Raw genomic sequence first — 20,584 nt, forward strand, 5'->3', positions numbered from 1 at the left:
CATCCCCAGACCACAACTCTGTCAACAACAGTTCAACGAGAAATAGATAGATGAGAATGTGAGCTACTATGCTTCCATGTTCACACTTCAATATTTAGTATGATCTATAAGACCTATACTCTAATGGAATTAACCCCATGACGCTTTACTGCTGGTTAAACTCTGTTATCTTTGCCAATAGTTATGCCCCTGCTTTGAAATACTGTTGCAGCTTAAATGCGTCACCGTAGGAGCATGTTCATATGCTGGTATATTTTATAAATAAACAGAAAACCGATAGATGTTTGGTGATGCATGTTTATAATAATTTAATGATTATACCCAGAGGGCTACACTTATACTGTTCCTTCATACTGCCCTTGCAATTAGCTTCAGCATAAAATATTTTAGTTAATAAAAATCCAAATGGTTATCAATAGCATCTCGACTTCCTTAGCAGGCTTATTTGGCATGTTCCCTACAACTCTCACCAACGTCTACAGATGCACCATAGAAAGCATTTTATCAGGATGCATTGCAGGTTGGTTTGGGAACAGCTCTAGTTTTAGTTTTTAATTTTATTTGTCATATGTAGGTTGGCACAGGGTCAACGGTACAATGAAATGTATTTGACAAGACAACGGGTCACCTCAGCAGTAATATTCCAAAGATAAATAAGATAAAAGACCAAGACCATTAGAAATTGCAGACCACCACACAAACCAACCTCCCTTCCATTGACTCCATTTTTACCTCATGCTGCCACGGCAAGGCCAGCAGCATAATCAAGGTTGAGTCGCACCCTGGCCACTTTCTCCCTTTCCCCATCAGGCAAAAGGTGTACAAATGGGAAAACGCACACCTCCGGAATCATCCTACCAACCAGAGAGCAGTGCTGAACTGCTATCTACCTTTTGGTGACCCTCGGACTATTCTTGATCGGACTTTGCTGGCTTTAGCTTGCACTAAAACGTTAGTCCCTTATCATGTATCAATTGTAATCATGTATTGTCTTTCTGTTGACTGGATAGCACACGACAAAAGCTTTTCACTGTACCTCGGTACCCGTGGCAATAAACTAAACTAGTGAAATCCAGCTGTTCCCATGATAGCAGGATTAACTTTCAATCCTATTACAACTAACACTTTTCCTTTCTCTGCATTCTCAACGTAACTTTCCGTCGTTCTCTGAAGGGCAGAACAGCTGGCAAGGTTTAGCCTCCCCACCCTTGTTGCTTTAAGGATCTGTAAACCGTTTTATGGGCCCAGAAGCAAGGCGTGAATATGAAAGTGATTTTGTGTGGATGTTTTTCCCCCGGAAGCTGCATCAATCACGTGCTTCAGCCTGTAAGTTTTTTGAAGGGCAAACACGAAAGGGCAGGACCAGAGCTGATCACGAAGCGTGACGACGTTTTCTATAGTGTCATTTTAAAGCTTTTACGCCGCCTGAAAGCAAAATAAGTCGTGACTTCTGCCTGCTCCTCCATTTACTGCAAAAGGAATTTAATTTGATCTCTGTGAATTGATATTTTCATTTCCTATTTTATTTCCTCAATTCCAGTCCTTTTATGTGCGCTGCTGATTAAAAATACTGGATTATTAATGTCAGCATTTCAAGTTTAGTTTTATTGGAAACACGTATCTGTGTTATCATTTTGTGCCAATGAGACTAAACTTAAAGGTCTCCACGGCTGAGCAGTCTGAGGCGATTACGTTAACCTTTCTGAAACAAAAGGGAGAGTGCATTGAAACCTGCTCGTGAAGGAGACAAGTACGATGCTGGGAGGCGTGATAAGGAGAAACATAAATCGTTCTTTTTCGGGTTCACGTTACTGATTGAATGATAAGATCGACCACATTATACATATTATTGCAAGGAACGTCAATATTAAATCAATGCATACTAGTCGGAAAACCTTTTCCAAGTCTAGTGTGGATTTTTTTCCAAATCTCAATCGTCTCTCAATGTGTATGTGTGTGTTTGGAGGGGTACACAAAACTGCAATAAATCAGCACTAGGGTGAGATGTGTCCTTGCGGCAGCAATTCCCCCATTCGTACCTCCCCCCGACGGAGGGTGGCGCCAAGCGCCTTCACCTCGGGGAGGGGGGGGGAGGGGGGGTTGTGGTTGTGGGAGCGTGGCGTGATGGCGTCACAAAGGCAGCCCGGTTCTGATTGGCTGGCGGTCGGCCTCGCTCGCGCGGTCACTCATTAACGCGGCGAGGCGGAGCTGAAGCTGATAAAACCCAGGGCCGTGGAGCCCTTCACCTTCCTCCAAACTCCTCACACCTGGAGTTCCCCTCTCCCTTTCTCGCTACTCTCGCCCTTCAACACAACGCTTCTTTTGACCCCTTCTTCCTTTCCCCTCCTTTTTTTTCCTCTCCCCTGGAACTGGGTGTAAAATTATATATTTATACCTGGTAAAGTTTGGTCTCGGGAGCGCACAGTCCGCCTGCCAACCTCGCGGGTTACGACCGCTTCGTGAGTGAGCGCCTTCCAATCGTTGCGCTTCGTTTAAAATCGAAGCCCCCAACGGTCGCTGAACGAGGCGCGGGCGCGCGGCGGATCCGCTCCAAGGGCGAAGGCGACAGTCCAAAAGGAAGGAAGGAGGGACGGCGGGAGAACTAAAATAAAAATAACCTAAAGAAGAAGAAATCTAGCCGGATTTTCCGCTAAGATGTCACAAGATAAGCCCACGGGCGACGCTGGAGGATGGAAGAAATTCCTGTGGGACTCGGAGAAGAAGCAGTTTTTGGGCAGGACCGGCTCCAGTTGGTGTGAGTAGCCCGGTTTTCTCTCGCTTTGTAATTTGCAATCCCTTTAATGTCTCTTTCTCTCTCCTTTCCCATTCCCCATCGAAACAAACAGTGCACTTCGTTCATATGGTCCGCGGATTATGCATATATTTTTTTAAAACGTAACTTGAAGGCGGCCTGGAAACTGTTTGGACAAACGCGTGGGTGTAAAATGGAGCGTGTGTGCGGGAGAAGCAGTTAATGGTACCCTGCTTCCGTCTTCCTGTAACGTGCGTGACTGTGTGCCGGGCGTGTTTGTTCCGAAATGAATAGAAGTCAATGTGAAGGACATTGTGTTCGGGGGAGGGGGTGGAAACCCGGGCGCTGTGTGTCAGGAGGACGTGGTCGGCGTTTTAAACACCGACAGGGTGGAGGGTGATGGTTGCCCGCGAGCGTCGTGTGACCCTGGGTCGGGGCGTGTGTGAGGGAACGGAGGGAGAGCGACAGGTTTCCGCAGTCCCAAGGTTATTCAAGGTGGCGGTCTCCGGCTCCCGGAGGGGCGGCGGGCGGGCACCTAGGATGGTGGACACACATGGTTGCGGGTGGGCACGGGTACCCCCGGGCAGTCTCGACCTGGAATGGGCGCGGTAGGCATAGAGTCCCTTCCGGGTAGTATAAGAAAATAACTGCAGATGCTGGTACAAATCGAAGGTATTTATTCACAAAATGCTGGAGTAACTCAGCAGGTCAGGCAACATCTCAGGAGAGAAGGAATGGGTGACGTTTCGGGTCGAGACCCTTCTTCGTCCCTTCCGGAGATCGCCTGGGATGGGGTGGTGGGCACTGCCCGCCCTCCCCACCCTGGGAGTGTGGAGTTGGGTGTATGATCAAGAAGAGGTGTAATGGAGCAAACTCATCAGGTGGCGGGCTTCGGAATTCGTGTGGGATTTCGCCTCCTGGTGGGGGAAGGGGGCCGAGAGAGTGGACAGAGTTGTGCAATATAGCAAACTACAAACTGGACAGGACTCCGGGCGCGGCACGGACCCTGAAAGGCTACAGGGAAGATAAGGTGGCGGGTCTGCCCCTTGTGTAGGATTGCATAGGAGTTAGTTCAGGGAGCGAGATGTGCGGCCTTCCTGGAGTTCGTGGAGGGGAATCCCCCCCCCTCTCCTCTTGGTTTGGAGGGGCTGGGATTGGGGGGGGGGGAAGAGATATTGGAACAATTTGATCGGATGGTGGGTGTGGTGTGGGGGGGGGCGGGGGTTGGGGGAGGGACGGGGGGGGGGGGAGTGGGGTGGTCTCTCAGCAACTGCTGCTCAGCCGATGTATACACAGTGCTGGAGGGACTCAGCGGGTCAGACGACGTTTGGGGTTGGAACACTTCAGACTGATGTACTGGGTTACCCCCGACTCGGTGGATTCGTGCACAGAATCGTGCTCGGCACCCGCTGTATTGGCCGGACGGCACTATCCTGGTTTTAGTTGTACTACAGTTTGAGTTAGTTTCTTTATGTACCAATAAACATTCTTGCAATCGTATGTCGGATGTGTGTTGATTCCGTTGGTCCCGTCTTCTCCCTTGCACTTGAGTGGAAATTTCCCCAAAACCCTTGAAACGCCGTCAGTTGAATGTTCCTCATAAGCAGACCATGTGAATTTTAGAGGAAACAATGAACCTGTGCCAGCGCTGGCAAACCTATGCTCATAACCCTCCCCACCCTAGAGTCATAACTTCAAATTACATCGCGATAAGAGCGTGTTCACGGCAATGATGAAACAACCCCAGGTTGAACTCAATCGTCGTTTGGACCCTGAATCGCCTTTATGCATTTGAATACATCAAATAACCGTTCCGTAATTGAAGTTTAAAGATTAACGTAGTTAAAAAGATAACCGTTCCGTAGTTGAAGTTTAAAGATTAATGTAGTTTTCTGTATTATTCCTCCTGTAGTCAAGATACTTTTATTCTACTTGATCTTTTATGGCTGCCTCGCTGGAATCTTCATCGGGACTATTCAAGTAATGCTACTCACCATCAGTGATTTCGAACCAAAATACCAAGACAGAGTTGCACCTCCAGGTTGATTACTTCAATATTTTCAAATATATTAAGGGGTGGAAACTGTGGAAGTGTATTGGGAACCCATGTGTAATTGGGCTTTAATAGTATATATCAATTCAACACACTCCAATGTACCACAGTGGAAAGAGCCTCACAGTGCCACTATGCTCAGAGGCAACTGGGAAGGTCACTTAACAACGTGTATGTAAACGAACTTTTGTATTGTTCCACCAAAGTCAAGCTTTATAAATTGCATTTAAAGCGTTGTATGTTGAAAAATTGCATTGAAAAATAGAATGACTGCTTAAGGGAAAATTGTATTCATTGAATTTCATATTCTTCATGAATGTAGAATGTGAATCATTCTACATTCATGTAGTCATTGTAGCTTTCAACTTATAACTTGAGTTAAGCCATGGTGTTTTGTGTGTACAATACATTGATCCATATTTAAGAACTTAAAAGGTGCTTATGTTGCTTACACGCATCTTATGTAATCTTTGCAATATAAAAAAGCACTTTGTTTTAAAAAGTTCAACAGTTGATAGTCCTGGGGTATAATTGTCCTCTTCTGTTTTAAGCTATGCAAGTAGTACATTATTTGAGCTACAAATAGTTAACCCTGATGTTTGCACATGTAATATTATCACCTGTGGAAACAGTAAAAATAAGGTGCAGCTACACTATTCACTATTCCTAATACAGATGATTCACTTACTGTAAAATATTCAAAATGCAGATCGAGCTTTTGTACACAGCTGCTGTTTAAGTTACCTCAGTTTTGCAAGTAACATATAAACCATTGCTTTACATAGCATAAACACTTTAAAAGTTGAATATTGTTTCATTTCAGCAAATTAATTTTTATCTTTAAATTTCAACTTTTTAGGTCTATCGCATACTCCATATGCCACAAAAACAGAGATTTCCTTTAGTATTTCAATCCCAAGCTCGTATGAAAAATATGTGAGTGGTCTGAACAAGCTCTTAGAGATTTACAATGACACAAATCAAGTTGGCAGAACTCCTTTTGAGGATTGTGGTGGTAAGTTTAGGGAAAATGTTAGTGTACTAAGTGTGCGATAGCATGTTGAGACATAGAAAAATGTTAAGTTTTTCTAACATTTTCATAAGACATAATATGAAAATGAGTTTTAATGGTGGTATTCTGGGATACTGGTTCAGTGTTGGTAAATAGAACATCAAACTTGTGGGTAAGACTCATTCTGATGCCAGTAAAATATAAGGTGAAGCTTTTTTTTGAGGGGACAGTTTACCCATCACACTGCAAATGAATTGTAACGGTTTAATTGCCTTGTAAAACCTTACCTTTGTTATTATCTTTGGGTTTTTTAAGCATGGGTGTTCCTCGTTCATGGTCATAGTCCATTTACTTAGAGTTTGCCTAGCAACTTTAATGCAAGTGGGTGTTGGGTTTGGGCACAATTTATGTTAAGCAGGAGGATAAAAGCAGCTTGTACCAACTTCTGTTTTCCTGCCCCCATTTCTTTTCCGTCCTCCACTTTCCTGCCCTGAGTTGTCACATTACATTGTATGGTAGGGGTGAGGTTTACTTTTACATTTGCTATGCGCAGTGTGGCACAGTAACGCAGCTAGTGGAGCTGCTGCCTCAACGCCAGAGGCCAGGGTTCGATCCTCACTCTTGGTGCTGTTTATGTGGAATTTGCATGTTCTCCCATTGTTCAGCTGCTCCGGTTTTCTTCCACTTCCCAAAGACGTGTGGGTTTGTAGGTTAATTGACTTCTGTAAATTGTTCCTTGGTATAGGGAGTGGGTGCAAAAGTGGAGTAATGTAGAACTATTGTGAATGGGTGATCAATGGTTGCCATGGACCGAAGGACCTGTTTCCGTGCTTTATCTCTAAACTAAACTGCGTTCACACTTGACCTCTAAATTCATCACTATGATTTACCTACTCACAACAATTCAAGATATTTAGCATTGTCTCAATGGTCTGAAGAATTGTTATTTTGTGATTAATTCGCTGAATGTTTGATTATGATCAACTTTGTGAATTTTATATTTGTCCAGTCTGGCTAAGCTTGGTGGAACTCACTTGGTTCTAATGAAATATAAAATTGCAAAATATACTGGAGAGATAAGTTCACTGGCTGGGATTGTACAAGCAAGATAATGGTATTTGTGTACACCATTTAAATTTTGTCATGTAAATAAGATAATAAAATGGGACATTTTTCAACTCTGCACCTGAAGTGTAGCGTGTTGCTGTCGCAACCCATGACTTGCACTAAATTCTGGGTAGAAATACTGACAATTTCCATTCTATTGTAAAAGCTGTATTGTACATACTAATTTGCACTTTTTCAGACTTGTTTTTAAATTCAATTTTATTGGTTCCAGGGGGGCTTCAGGGGTGGGGAATGCTTGTTTACAGTTTCCACATTGCCAGTAGAGGGATGTGTGCTAAAATGGATTTTTAATTACTGCAAAGTGTAAGTGCAAACTCCCTTGTGTGGGGATGTGCAAGTATAATAAACAGCTGTTCATTTGCTGCTGATTGCAAAATCACAGGCATTTGAATGGCTTGGTACATAAGTATGGTTTAATTCAAATTCTTCCCAGCATTGAACATGGCCTTTTGGATTGGTTGTTAAACTGTGATCCTATTTTATCAAGATCTTTTGCCACTTATCTCTGCAAAACTAACATCTATTTCTATTATTATATTACTAAAACTCTGTCCGTATGTATGTGTGTTTGACCACAGCATAACTTTTATGCTTCGCACAGCCAAAACGGCACACCATAGCGCCACCATTTTTGCACCACGTTACTCACCGTTTTCCTGGGCATATGTCTCAACTCATTCAAATTGAACCTACATTTCTAAAGCTCGAGACATTTTAAAGTTTAAAAATTCACTTTCTAACCCATTTTCTGAAATTCCTCAGCGTATGACGTCACAATGCTCCACGTTCCACTTCATTTGCCCCTCAGTCGCCACCCTTCCACGGCCCCTGGAGACAGTCCCCGTCCGGCAACGGGTCCATGCCCCCCCCGTTCCCCGCCACAGATTGCAGCCAAGCTGCAGGAGACGCTTCGGCTCCGCAGGAGAAACGTGGCCGACGTACTGCTTTTCCCCTCTCCCCCCTTGCTGGCACACAGCCACAGGGGCACGCCCGGCAATGGCTCCACGGTTGGGCCGAGGAGGGGAGGAGGGGGCTGGGAGGGTGGGGGGGGGGGAGAGATAGGGCAGGGAGAGGTTGGGGTGAAGGGGATGTGGATGGGGGGGGATTGGGGGGAGGAGGGGGTGCTGCACCAATGTAGGAGAGGTTTGGACCCAACGGCTCCATTTGGTCTAGTTTATTATTAATACTGCCCTAGCGGTCATGTTTACTTTAATGACTACAGTTTTGGAAGTGTGTTGCTTATGGATTGCAAATTACAGATTGCCAGCTTAATTTCCTCCATTAGTGGTGACAGAACATCAGGTATTGATTTATTGTTTTTGTATGTCAGATTGTGAAGATCAAAAAAACTGATACACTTTGACTTTTTAATTTTTATACTTTTTCTTTTGCCCTTTGGTTTGGTTTCACATGTTTTAAACTCATTGTTGTCATTGAGTATTAAAATATATTACTGGAAAGTAACTACATTAAATTATTGACAGTCAAAGCAAATATTTTCCAAATAATACATGTTAATGTGTAGATTGCTGATGCACAACCTTGCCTTGCCAATCATTTTTTTCTATTTCATATCTTGCCCTGAGATTCTGCGCTCTTGTTGTTTGATGCCTTGGTTTGAGCAGGATTTTTAAAAATGTAGATCCTAAAAGCATGAACCAGTAAGCACACTTTAAAGTGTCTTTTCTGAAGAGATCCTTGTAGGCTTGACAGTCCCAGTCAAGACAAGCACAGAATCTCAGGGCAAGATATGACATAGAAAAAAATTCTGTCCTCGTCACATTTCCCCAGCCACTCCACAACACCACATCTAGCTGCTTTTATCAGCAAGATCCTGGAACCTTTTGATGAAAACGGGTATTCTGTTTTTTTAATGGAGTTGAGGGGGGGGGGGATACAAGATATTCTGACAAGAAGTGCCTTTTTAATTTATGAATTTGGAAAAATTGTATCCATGCTCAAATATCATGTGTGCCAGCCTTTGCCTTTTCTTGATAATTAGTACGGTGATGATATCATCTTTTACTTCCCAGATGAATGTATTAGAATCGCCTTTTTTCTCAACCTTCCACAGATCCTTTGATGAGCAGACAGAACTATTTTCTCTTGTGATTGTAGACACTCTTGGACATTAATAATTTCTCCAATTCCCTTTTACGGCTTCAGGAGGTTGGCCTTAAATTTGCGGTTTACTTTCATACCTAGCAAGGAGTTCAGCCGTATGATCTTTTGCAGGAGGGAAAACATGTTTAAACCGCATGAAAGTTTGTCAGTGAAGTTATCAAGAGGTATCAAAGTATGAGGAAGTGGAAAGAATGTAATTGAGAGCTTTTTAATATACAGGAATAGTTTTGGAGATATCTGGTAATATTCTTGTAGTTGTCATATGCTTCATTGTGTAGAATATTTTGACAATGAGTGTTTAGTCAAGGAGAATGCATTTGAATATGTGCTGTCATTTGTTCCCTGGGCAGCAAGCTCAATTTGTAATTTTTTTTTAAACTACAGAATGAGAGGAAAACATTTTTATCTTTCAAATGAGCCCAGTTTTTTTGCTAAAGCGGATTATGTTATGGTCTATTTTAGTTTTAGAGATGCAGCACGGAAACAGGTCCTTCAGCCCATCAGGTCCGCGCCGACCAGCGATCCCCGCACATTAACACTATCCTGCACACTAGGGGCAATTTTTACATTTACCAAGCCAATTTACCTACATACCTATACGTCTTTGGAGTGTGGTAGGAAACCGAACATCTCGGAGAAAACCCACGGGGAGATACAGCATACACAGTATTTTGGTTGTGTGGATTTTAACTCTGCTGTAAAATGCATTGTTCAATAATTTTACATTATCTGTTCCTTTAGAAACTCCAGCAGACTACGTCACTAGAGGGCCATTAGATGATTCGCAAGGAAGTAAGGGAGTTTGCAAATTTCTCCGTCAATGGCTTAAAAATTGCTCTGGAATAGACGATCCTTCTTATGGCTATGCAGAAGGAAAACCATGCTTGGTTGCAAAGCTCAACAGGATCGTTGGTTACTATCCTAAGGTATGATTCCTTTGGTAAATGAAAATATTAAAACAAAATGGACAAACTTGGGTTATTTCTAGATGATTTGTAGGATTGTGTGTACTGAAACTATAATGGGTCAAAACTAGCTACAAAATACATTGTCAACAAAAATGTTTTGAAATAGCTTTTGGTATTCAGATCAGTTTATTTGAGGTATTATTGTCACCATTTAGCAAAGTAAAAAATATTTTGTACTCCTATTCTCATTTGGAGTATTTGTACTTCCATTGTCAGAGGATTATTATTTTACTGATGACATGCTAATGCAGAGTATCCTGTAGAGAATGGTGTTAAACTTTCTCCACGCTTCTGTTTGATGTGCAAGCTTCTCATGGCAGCTGAGTCCTTTGTGGGGTGATTGTATCTACTGTTTGTCTCATTAAGCAAAGAAATTGAGGTGAAAAAAAATCAGAATGATTGTAGGAATCAGTAATGGAGGAAAATGGGAAAGAGAAAGTGGACAGAAAATAGATACAAAGCGTTTTACCTTAGCGGAGAAAAAACAACTATACAGTGAGTTTCGTTTATTATGTGCCGAGGTACGGTGAAACACTTTTGCGTGCTAGTGATATATACTCCTAGGAATTTTAAGCTTTCAACCATCTCTATTTCAGTGCCGTCAGTTCAAACTGGGGTATGTGTACTGCTTTGCTTCTTGAAGTCGACCAGTCTCCTTTGTCTTGCTGAAATTGAGAGAACGACCGTTTGAACGAATGAGGTTGTTCATAACTCTCAGCCAGAAATGTGGATTGGTATTGGATGGACAAATGTTTTAAAAAGTGCAATAAAGCTGTTGCTACAACTTTGTGTAACTCAAAGTCCTTAACTTCAACAGGAAATGTAAGGGCACCATGCTGTTTGTGCAAAGGGAATGAAGTATATATCAGTCTGCATTTTCTCGTAATGTGGAATTGCGGGTTATTTTTCATTGACAATTGCTTTGTTAGTCATTTTTAAAATCAAATGATACCAGCATGCAGTTGTTACGAGTGATTTAAAAAAAAAATTGATGCAATTTGTTTGTTTTTCTTTTAGCCTCCAAAAAATGACACCACTCTTCGTGAAGCAATGCAAGCAAATTATAATGAATTTGTTCTTCCTATTCATTGCGAAGCAAAGGTAAGTGATTTAGTTTCAAAGCAAAGTGAAAGCAATAGTTATGTTCTAGTTAGCTATGATACGAATAAACTTTGGTCTGCATACTGCTTAACATGCCAATGCTTAATGTGAGGCAACCATTGTGGTTGGAAAGCATTATTTTCACAAGCCTTTCAACTAATTTCTGGATAGATAGATATGTAGTAACTGCTTGATCTATCAGCATCAAAATGAGATTAAAACTGTCAACCTGATTTGGTTGGTTGGTTGCAGTTCGCACAAGGAATACTTATGGTCTTAATTGAACAATGCCATGGGATCCTTCAAATATTGTTAGACAGCTAGGATCTGTTGGGTATCCTAGAAAGAACAGGACCTTATTCTGTTTATCCTTTGACCAGCATCACTAAAAATCTGGTTGTTATCATCCTCATTAGACTTTGAATGCAAGTTGAAGGTAGATACAAAATGCTGGAGTAACTCAGCGGGACAGGCAGCATCTCTGGAGAGAAGGAATAGGTGACGTTTTGGGTCGATACCCTTCAGACTGATGTCATGGGAGGGGGCGGGACATAGATAGAATGTGGTCGGAGACAGTAAGACTAGTGGGAGAACTGGGAAGGGGGAGGGGATGGAGAGAGAAAGCAAGGGCTATCTGAAATTACAGAAGTCAAAGTTCATACCGCTGGGGTGTAAACTACCCATGCAAAATATGAGGTGCTGTTCCTCCAATTCGGCCCTATCCCCGAACTCTACCTCTGCTACATTGATGACTGCATTGGTGCTACCTCCTGCACCCATGTAGAACTTACTGACTTCATCGACTTCACCACTAATTTTCATCCTGTACTCAAATTCACATGGCCCATCTCCGACATCTCCCTACTGTTTCTTGATCACACCGTCTCCATCACAGGAAACAGACTATTGACCGGCATCTACTACAAACCTACTGACTCCCATAGCCATCTTGACTACATTTCTTCCCTTCCTGCATCCTGCAAAGACTCTATCCCCTACTCCCAATTCCTCTGTTTATGCTGCATCTGCGCCCATACATCTATAAACGGCTGTCACTAGGGTCTCCTCGATAATCCTGTAGCTCTGCTCTTGCTCCCCCTCCCCCCCATTCGTAACAAGGACAGAGTCCCCCTTGTCCTCACCTTCCACCTCAACAGCCGTCGGGACTGGCCACATCTTCCAATCTCTCCACCCCTTTCTGCCTTCCGCAGAGACCGTTCCCTCAAACTCCCTGGTCAACTTGTCCCTTCCCATCCAAACTACCCCTCCCCAGGTACTTTCCCCTGCAACCGCAGGAGATGTAACAGCTGCCCTTTACCTCCCCCCTTGACTCCATCCAAGGACCCAAACAATCTTTCCAGGTGAGGCAGAGGTTCACTTGCACCTCCTCCAACCTCATCTGCTGTTCAAGGTGTCAACCTCTCTACATCAGCGAGACAAAGTGCAGGCTCGGCAATCGTTTCGCTGAACACCTCTGCTCAGTCTGTCTTAACCTACCTGATCTGGTGGCTCAGCACTTCAACTCCCCCTCCCATTCCCAATCCAACCTTTCTGTCCTGGCCTCCTCCATTGTCAGAGTGACGCCCAGTGCAAATTGGAGGAAAAACACCTTGTATTTCGCTTGGGAAATTTACACCCCAGCGGTATGAACATTGACTTCTCTAACCAGATAGCCCTTGCTTTCTCCATCCCCTCCCCTTCCCAGTTCGCCCACTTGTCTTACTGTCTCCGACTACATTCTTTCTTTGTCCCGCCCCCTCCCCTGACATCAGTCTGAAGAAAGGTCTTGACACGAAACGTCACCCATTCCTTCTCTCCAGAGAATGCTGCCAGTCCTGCTGAGTTATAGGAATGAGCATTGAAATGCATTCATTTGATGATTCCTAGATTTGATTGTATCCAAGGAAAAAATGGAAGTATTTATAAATTATCTTTTATTATTTGCTTTAGTCTGGAATGGTCTCAGCATGTTGAAAAGCTCTGAATGTAACATCCCTACTCAGAAAAAAAAACAGAAAACGAGGCCAGTTAGCTCTATCTGTCAGAGGAAATGCTAGAACCATTATTTAGTAGCAGAACATTTAAATAATACATTAGGGTTTTGGAAATAGAAAGATTCTTTAAATTTATTAGTATTAAATTTAAAGATGTGGATCGAAGAAGCAGGGTGCATAGGAATTTGCTGGATTTTAAAGGTATTTGACAACACCACATACCATTGGTTAGCAAACTTTTAGGCTGATGGGGCATTACCAGGTTGCATACTGTATCTAGTGGAATACCATTTTAATCAGCGCTGAGGCAAGACAATCATGGGGAGATACAACATGTATGGAATGAACACTTTAGCACCAAGCATCAGCTACCGATCACACTAATTCGACATTAATCGCATTTTTCTATTCTCGCCACATTCTCATCAATTCCTGTAATTCTAAAGTTGCTTAGACACAAGGGGCAATTTACAGTGACCAATTAATCTGTCAACCTACACTTTGGGATGAGGGAGGAAGCAAGAGCGCCAGGAGGAAACCCATATAGTCACGGGGAGAACATGAAAAACACAGCACCCGAGGTCAAGATTGAACCCAGATCTCTGCTGTGAGGCCACCGTGTCACCTGTTTTCAATCTTTGTGAAAAATGGACTGGGGTATTGTAGCCACACTTGCCTTTGGTGTAAAGATAATAGGTGATGTGTTTGTGAGGTGTGTACAGTCTAGGGTTTTATGGGTAATTTGAGGACAAAACTGAGGATAATGTGGGAAATTGTGGTTATCCACTTTAATATGACAAATGGAAAAGCAAAATATTGATAGATTGAGGGGCCTGAGTGAGGTGCACAAAGCTAACATGGAGCTACAATGAAAATTAGGAATGCAATAGCAAGATTGCTCTTTTGCAAGAGGCATCGGGTACAAACAAGGTAAGGTATTAGAATAACCATAAGGCTTCAAAATCACATCAGAGATGCTATTTGATCTTGTTATTTGGGAAAAATTCACTGGTATGATTATTGAGATGAACATGTTTTCTGAGGAATGTTAAGCAGGTTAGGCATAAAATCATTGGAGAATGAGAGGTGATCTTATTTTAAATGTGCAGGGTTCCGAGGGGTTTGTTAAGGGTACATTGCCTTTAGTCGTAGAATTTTCAGAAAGCCTTTGATAAGGTGCCACACGTTAGGCTGCTTAGGAAGATGAGCAGATATTATCAAAGGGCAGATATCATGGATAGCAGGTTGGCTGGTGGCAATAAAGGGGGCTTTTCTGGTTGGCTGCCAGTGACTAGAAGAGTTCCGCAAGGGTTGGTGCTGGGGCCACTACTCTTCACGTTGTATATTAACGATTTGGACGAGGGGATTGAAGACTGGCAAAGTTTACGGGTGATATGAAAATAGGTGGTGGGGCAGGTAGTGTAGAGAAAGCAGGGGCTCTGCAGAAGGACTTGGATTGGTTGGGAGAGTGGGCAGAGAAGTGGCAGATGGAATATAGTGTGAAGTCATCCATTTTGGTAGTAGGAATAAAGGCGTAGACTTTTCTAAATGGGGTGAGAATCCAGAAATCAAAGGGACTTGGGAGTGCTGGTGCAAGATTTCCCAAATGTTAATCTGCAAGTCGATTCGGTAATAAAGAAAGCTATGCTAGCATTTATTTCAAGAGGGCTTGTATACAAAACAGGGATGTAATGTTGAGGCTCTATAAAGCGCTGGTAAGGCCGCATTTGGAATATTATGAGCAATTTTAGGCACCATATCCGAGGAAGGATGTGCTGGCACTGGGGAGGGTCCAGAGGAGGTTTACAAGAATGATCCCAGAAATGAGTAGGTAAATAAATCTATGATGAGCATTTGTTGGCACTGGGCTTGCATTTGCTGGAGCTTAGAAGAATGAGGGGGGACCTCATTGAAACATACAGAATAGTGAAAGGCTTGGATAGAGTGGATGTGGAGAGGATGTTTCCACTCGTGGGAGAGTCTAGGACCAGTGGTCATAGCCTCAGATTAAAGGATGTTCTTTTAGGAAGGAGATGAGGAGACATTTCTTTATTCAGAAGGTGGTGAATGTCACAGAAGGCTGTGGAGGCCAAGTCGGTAGATATTTTTAAGGCAGAGATAGATGGATTCTTGATTAGTATAGGTGTCAGAGGTTATGGGGAGGAGGCAGGAAGATGGAGTTGGGAGGGAGATAGATTAGCCATCATTGATTGGTGGAGTAGACTTGATGGGCTGAATGGCCTAATTCTATTATTCCTTATGAAAATCCAGAACTGTAGGCATGATTTCTGTAGGATTTAAGGTAGTGATGAGTAAAAATCTTCAGATTTTACTTGAGTTGTTGAGGCTGATTTGTTGGAATATATTCAGACTGTAAGGAAGTTTCTGAAAAAGTGTACTCTTGCACTTTATTGTCCAATGCACTCCATGTGCCTTGGAATTTCATATGTGGGATTCGTGCTATTTTCTGAGGAATTCTTACTATTTTCCTCTTGACATTGCCATCTCGAGTATCAGAATAAATGTTAATGATTTTCTTTTAATGAGCCAGCTGGAACTCCTATCAATTTTCCCTTTGGGGAAAACACAATTAGAGTATAGTCTTTGAGTGATACAGTGTGGAAACAGGCCTTTCGGCCCAACATGCCCACACCGGCAAACATGTCCCAGCTACACTAGTCCCACCTGCCTGCGTTTGGTCCATATCCCTCCAAACTTATCCTATCCCTGTACTTATCTAACTCTTAACGTTGGGATAGTCCCAGGCTCAATTACCTCCTCTGTCAACTTGTTCCATATACCCACCATCCTTTGTGTGAAAACGTTACCCCTCAGATTCCTACTAAATATTTTCCCTTTCACCTTGAAGCTATATCCTCTGGTCCTCGATTCCCCCTCTCTGGGCAAGAGATTCTGTGCATCTACCTGATCTATTCCTCTCATGATCTTATACATCTCTATAAGATCACCCCTCATCCTCCTCTGTTCCAAAGAATAGAGTCCCAGCCTACTCAACCTCTGCCTCTCGCTCTAGTCCTGGCAACATCCTTGTAAATCTTCTCTGAACCCTTTCAAGCCTAGCAATATCTTTCCTATAACATGGTGCCCAGAACTGAACACAATACTCTAAATGGTGTCTCACCAATCTCTTATGCAACTGCAACATGACCTCCCAACTATACTGTGAATATATCCAACCTGCAATCAGCTGGCCATTTAAGTACAATGGTGGTTCCAAAGTTGAGATTTTTGTGGCTGATGCTTGCACATTTGAGGAGTACGCACTTAAGATGGCCAATGCTGTAAATTATGAAGTCAGTCTTGCATTGTCCTCAATGAATCACAGTTTTGCACCACACTGCATTCCTACGTGGTTCATGGTTCAAGCAGGGAACCTGGCTGCAACTCTTCATTTGAGCTTGAAATACTGGCAATACTAGTTGATATTTTTAACAGCTAGAATCCATCACTGGGCTGTGGATAGCAGTTATCAGGCCCAGGGAATGTTTGAATGGTTTTGATATTTAGAAAATTAAGCTTAAACTAGTTAAAATAAACTTATAACATTTCAATTGTTTGTTTTAAGCTTTTAAAGAATTTGAGTAACACTTTTTCCCCCCCAGCAGCTGACTTCTCATTAATTTTGAATGGGGACTGCTGTGCTTATACAGATTTGAGCTGTTGCAGGATTATAACCTGAGAGCTGAGTTACCCATGGAAAATTAGGGCTCTATAGGATTCAGTTTCATGATTGGTTACAAATCAGACAAGTGGGCCGAATTGAGTTTATGCTATGGGCAGACATCCTTTATTGGGAAATTGGCTTTGAGGGCAGCGTAAATCCAGATTTCCTAGCCGTATGCCTGGACTTTCATGGGCACGATCACAGGATAGTCACGGTCCCTTGTGGCTTAGGATGGAAACAATCTTCTATGGGATACATGTTTAGGTCCAATCTTAAATGCTGGCATCAAGCCAAAAGTCTGCTCTTTTCCTGCCACAGGTATTTTTAGAAGTGTGTTTAATGTTTCCCTATTAATGCGAGGTCGAACATTTCCCTTCAGTTGCAACTAGTCATGAGTAGGAACCCTACCTTGAGCCAATGGCAAACAAGACTATTCAATCAAAGGATTTTCTAACATTGATCTTTTTTGAGCAATAGGGAACTGGTTTGAGTGTGGAGCGTAGCAGTATAGCATTACGCATTAGAGAAATCCTTGAGGCTGAAATTATTCTACATCACTATGTTGAAGTACGTCTTAATGCTGTGGTCGAAAGTGTGGACCATTTTATCAGTGTGATAAATAGCTTTGTAGAACATTAAATTTTTATGCCTAAGTACCAGTCGTCTTGAAAGCAGACACTTCATCGTTGAGCTAACAAATCAACATCCATGGTGTTTCATCTAATTTTCTGAATGTGTTGGAGGGAAGAACTGATTATTTGTTCTCAACACATCTATGCCTCTGCTTATTCAGTACTCTGTCTTCTAAATTTGAATGATTCACTACATGACTCGCGTGTTAATTTCCCTTTATAACATGCTGAATTTCTTTGTTTAGAAAGATGAAGACAGACGCAGAATTGGAAATGTGGAATTCTTTGGCTTGGGAGGAATTGGTGGCTTTCCTTTGCAGTACTATCCATACTATGGCAAGCGTCTGCAGAAAAAATACCTTCAACCCTTGATTGGTATTCAGTTCACCAACCTTACGTATAACATGGAGTTGCGCATCGAGTGTAAAGTCTATGGTGAAAATATTGAATATAGTGAAAAAGATCGCTCACTGGGGCGATTTGAAGTCAAAATTGAGGTTAAAAGCTGATAACAGTCAGAATTTGCCCCATATTACAAATTAGTCTTGAACAAACTCATACATATGGGACCTACACTTAATCTGTGTGCTTTACACTAGCTTTCTGCATCTAGATATGTAAAATAAAAGCAATAGTAGTACATATTTATTCTACTGTAAATGATACTACTTGAGCCATGGGTTTGCCCATTACTGTAAATTATAATTCCACTAATGTGTAGCAGTGTTTGTTCTTTGGGTATTGCTGCATTGTGCCTCGTGTGGGTTTGAGTGTACAGTACTGTAGTGCATTCACTGGTCTTTCAAGCCATGTTGCAGTTTTTAAGCAAATTTCGCTTTCCAAGTTGTAAATACTCTGAAAATTGCAATGGCACTTCATTTTTCTGTTATGCCCATGTGTATGAACATACTGCACTCTTTTTATTTGGTCAGGAGGGTGGGCGGGTAGGAGAATGTGCTTTTTCTTTTGGCAACATTAGTGCAAGGTGACTGGTTTTAATATAACATGTTGAAACAGCTAAGTTGAGATCTGGGTCTGATTGTCAAGCTACTTTGATTAGTTAAAGGTTGTTTGCTGGAGCCACCACGTCATGTCTTTGAATGCTTTAACCTGTATGGTGAAAGATTTTATATTTATGCAGTTGTACAATTTTTCTGCAAAGTGTAATGTATAAAAGATACCAAAGTCACTGGTAAAATCATCTTTATTTGAAGTAAACCAATGCAGTAGGATGTTCATGTTAAAATGCAATGTAACATCTGTAAACTTGTTTGGAGAACAGTGCTCCTCACTTGATTGCAAGCATCAGAAAAATAAAACTTATGAACCCATTGTCGTGGGATTTTTCTGGAAATATTTAGCCATTGTCAATTATCCAAAATCTTGAAAAAATACTGGACCTGAAAAGTATAAAGGTTTAGCCAAGTATATAAAGTGCTTAACTTACAGTGGACTGTATACAGCTTAATTTCTGAAATGGACTGGTATTAATATACTAATAAGGAAACATATTCAACAACCTGTGGATTGGAGGATAGCAAATGTTATCCCACTTTTTAAGAAAGGAGGGAGAGAGAAAACAGGTAATTATAGACCAGTTAGTCTGACATCAGTGGTGGGGAAGATGCTGGAGTCAATTATAAAAGACGAAATTGCTGAGCATTTGGATAGCAGTAACAGGATCATTCCGAGTCAGCATGGATTTACGAAGGGGAAATCATGCTTGACAAATCTACTGGAATTTTTTGAGGATGTAACTAGGAAAATTGACGGGAGAGTCAGTGGATGTGGTGTACCTCAACTTTCAGAAAGCCTTCGACAAGGTCCCACATAGGAGATTAGTGGGCAAAATTAGAGCACATGGTATTGGGGGTAGGGTACTGACATGGATAGAAAATTGGTTGACAGACAGAAAGCAAAGAGTGGGGATAAATGGGTCCCTTTCGGAATGGCAGGCAGTGACCAGTGGGATACCGCAAGGTTCGGTGCTGGGACCCCCAGCTATTTACGATATACATTAATGACTTAGATGAAGGGATTAAAAGTACCATTAGCAAATTTGCAGATGATACTAAGCTGGGGGGTAGTGTGAATTGTGAGGAAGATGCAATAAAGCTGCAGGGTGACTTGGACAGGTTGTGTGAGTGGGCGGATACATGGCAGATGCAGTTTAATGTAGATAAGTGTGAGGTTATTCACTTTGGAAGTAAGAATAGAAAGGCAGATTATTATCTGAATGGTGTCAAGTTAGGAAGAGGGAATGTTCAACGAGATCTGGGTGTCCTAGTGCATCAGTCACTGAAAGGAAGCATGCAGGTACAGCAGGCAGTGAAGAAAGCCAATGGAATGTTGGCCTTCGTAACAAGAGGAGTTGAGTATAGGAGCAAAGAGGTCCTTCTACAGTTGTACCGGGCCCTGGTGAGACCGCACCTGGAGTACTGTGTGCAGTTTTGGTCTCCAAATTTGAGGAAGGATATTCTTGCTATTGAGGGCGTGCAGCGTAGGTTCACTAGGTTGATTCCCGGAATGGCGGGACTGTCGTATGTTGAAAGGCTGGAGCAAATAGGCTTGTATACACTGGAATTTAGAAGGATGAGGGGGGATCTTATTGAAACGTATAAGATAATTAGGGGATTGGACACATTAGAGGCAGGAAACATGTTCCCAATGTTGGGGGAGTCCAGAACAAGGGGCCACAGTTTAAGAATAAGGGGTAGGCCATTTAGAACGGAGATGAGGAAGAACTTTTTCAGTCAGAGAGTGGTGAAGGTGTGGAATTCTCTGCCTCAGAAGGCAGTGGAGGCCAGTTCGTTGGATGCTTTCAAGAGAGAGCTGGATAGAGCTCTTAAGGATAGCGGAGTGAGGGGGTATGGGGAGAAGGCAGGAACGGGGTACTGATTGAGAGTGATCAGCCATGATCGCATTGAATGGTGGTGCTGGCTCGAAGGGCTGAATGGCCTACTCCTGCACCTATTGTCTATTGTCTAACCCTCAGCACAGCAGATTAAATATTCTGGTATTAACTTTCATATTTACATGTCTAGCTGTTTGAAGTAACAGGAACTCTGTAGTGAGCCTCAGTAATTCTGAGTCATAAGACAGGAGCAGAATCAGGCCATTTGGTTCACAGTATAC

At 42.4% G+C, this 20,584-nt stretch overlaps 2 protein-coding genes across 3 annotated transcripts in view; one reads left to right on the forward strand and one right to left on the reverse strand.

Moving 5' to 3' along the window:
- The first annotated feature begins 2,194 nt into the window (after window positions 1–2,194).
- LOC144598804 (sodium/potassium-transporting ATPase subunit beta-1-like) lies at window positions 2,195–18,776 on the forward strand. The gene is made up of 6 exons (XM_078409250.1): window positions 2,195–2,755; window positions 4,665–4,793; window positions 5,665–5,820; window positions 9,811–9,995; window positions 11,055–11,138; window positions 17,695–18,776. Exons 1-6 carry the CDS (start codon window positions 2,656–2,658, stop codon window positions 17,956–17,958), a joined length of 918 nt encoding a protein of 305 aa, XP_078265376.1. The 5' UTR covers window positions 2,195–2,655; the 3' UTR covers window positions 17,959–18,776.
- The window catches only part of nme7 (NME/NM23 family member 7), a 110,846-nt gene continuing 108,918 nt past the window's right edge, over window positions 18,657–20,584 (reverse strand). For both annotated transcript variants that reach the window (XM_078409248.1, XM_078409249.1), the window contains one exon: window positions 18,657–18,849. In XM_078409248.1, coding sequence (XP_078265374.1) covers window positions 18,817–18,849 — 33 coding nt within the window. In that variant the 3' untranslated portion in view covers window positions 18,657–18,816. The remainder of the gene's footprint in view (window positions 18,850–20,584) is intronic.

This window comes from Rhinoraja longicauda, chromosome 12 (genome assembly GCF_053455715.1).
Source record: "Rhinoraja longicauda isolate Sanriku21f chromosome 12, sRhiLon1.1, whole genome shotgun sequence".
Lineage (NCBI taxonomy): Eukaryota > Metazoa > Chordata > Chondrichthyes > Rajiformes > Arhynchobatidae > Rhinoraja > Rhinoraja longicauda.

What these genes read in the sequence shown, in the direction of transcription:
- LOC144598804 (XM_078409250.1), top strand. Translation starts at nt 2,656, where the DNA reads ATGTCACAAGATAAGCCCACGGGCGACGCTGGAGGATGGAAGAAATTC. An exon ending in AGACAGAGTTGCACCTCCAG is followed by an intron (nt 4,794 to 5,664) that starts GTTGATTACTTC and finishes TCAACTTTTTAG; the next exon opens with GTCTATCGCATACTCCATAT. An exon ending in TCCTTTTGAGGATTGTGGTG is followed by an intron (nt 5,821 to 9,810) that starts GTAAGTTTAGGG and finishes CTGTTCCTTTAG; the next exon opens with AAACTCCAGCAGACTACGTC.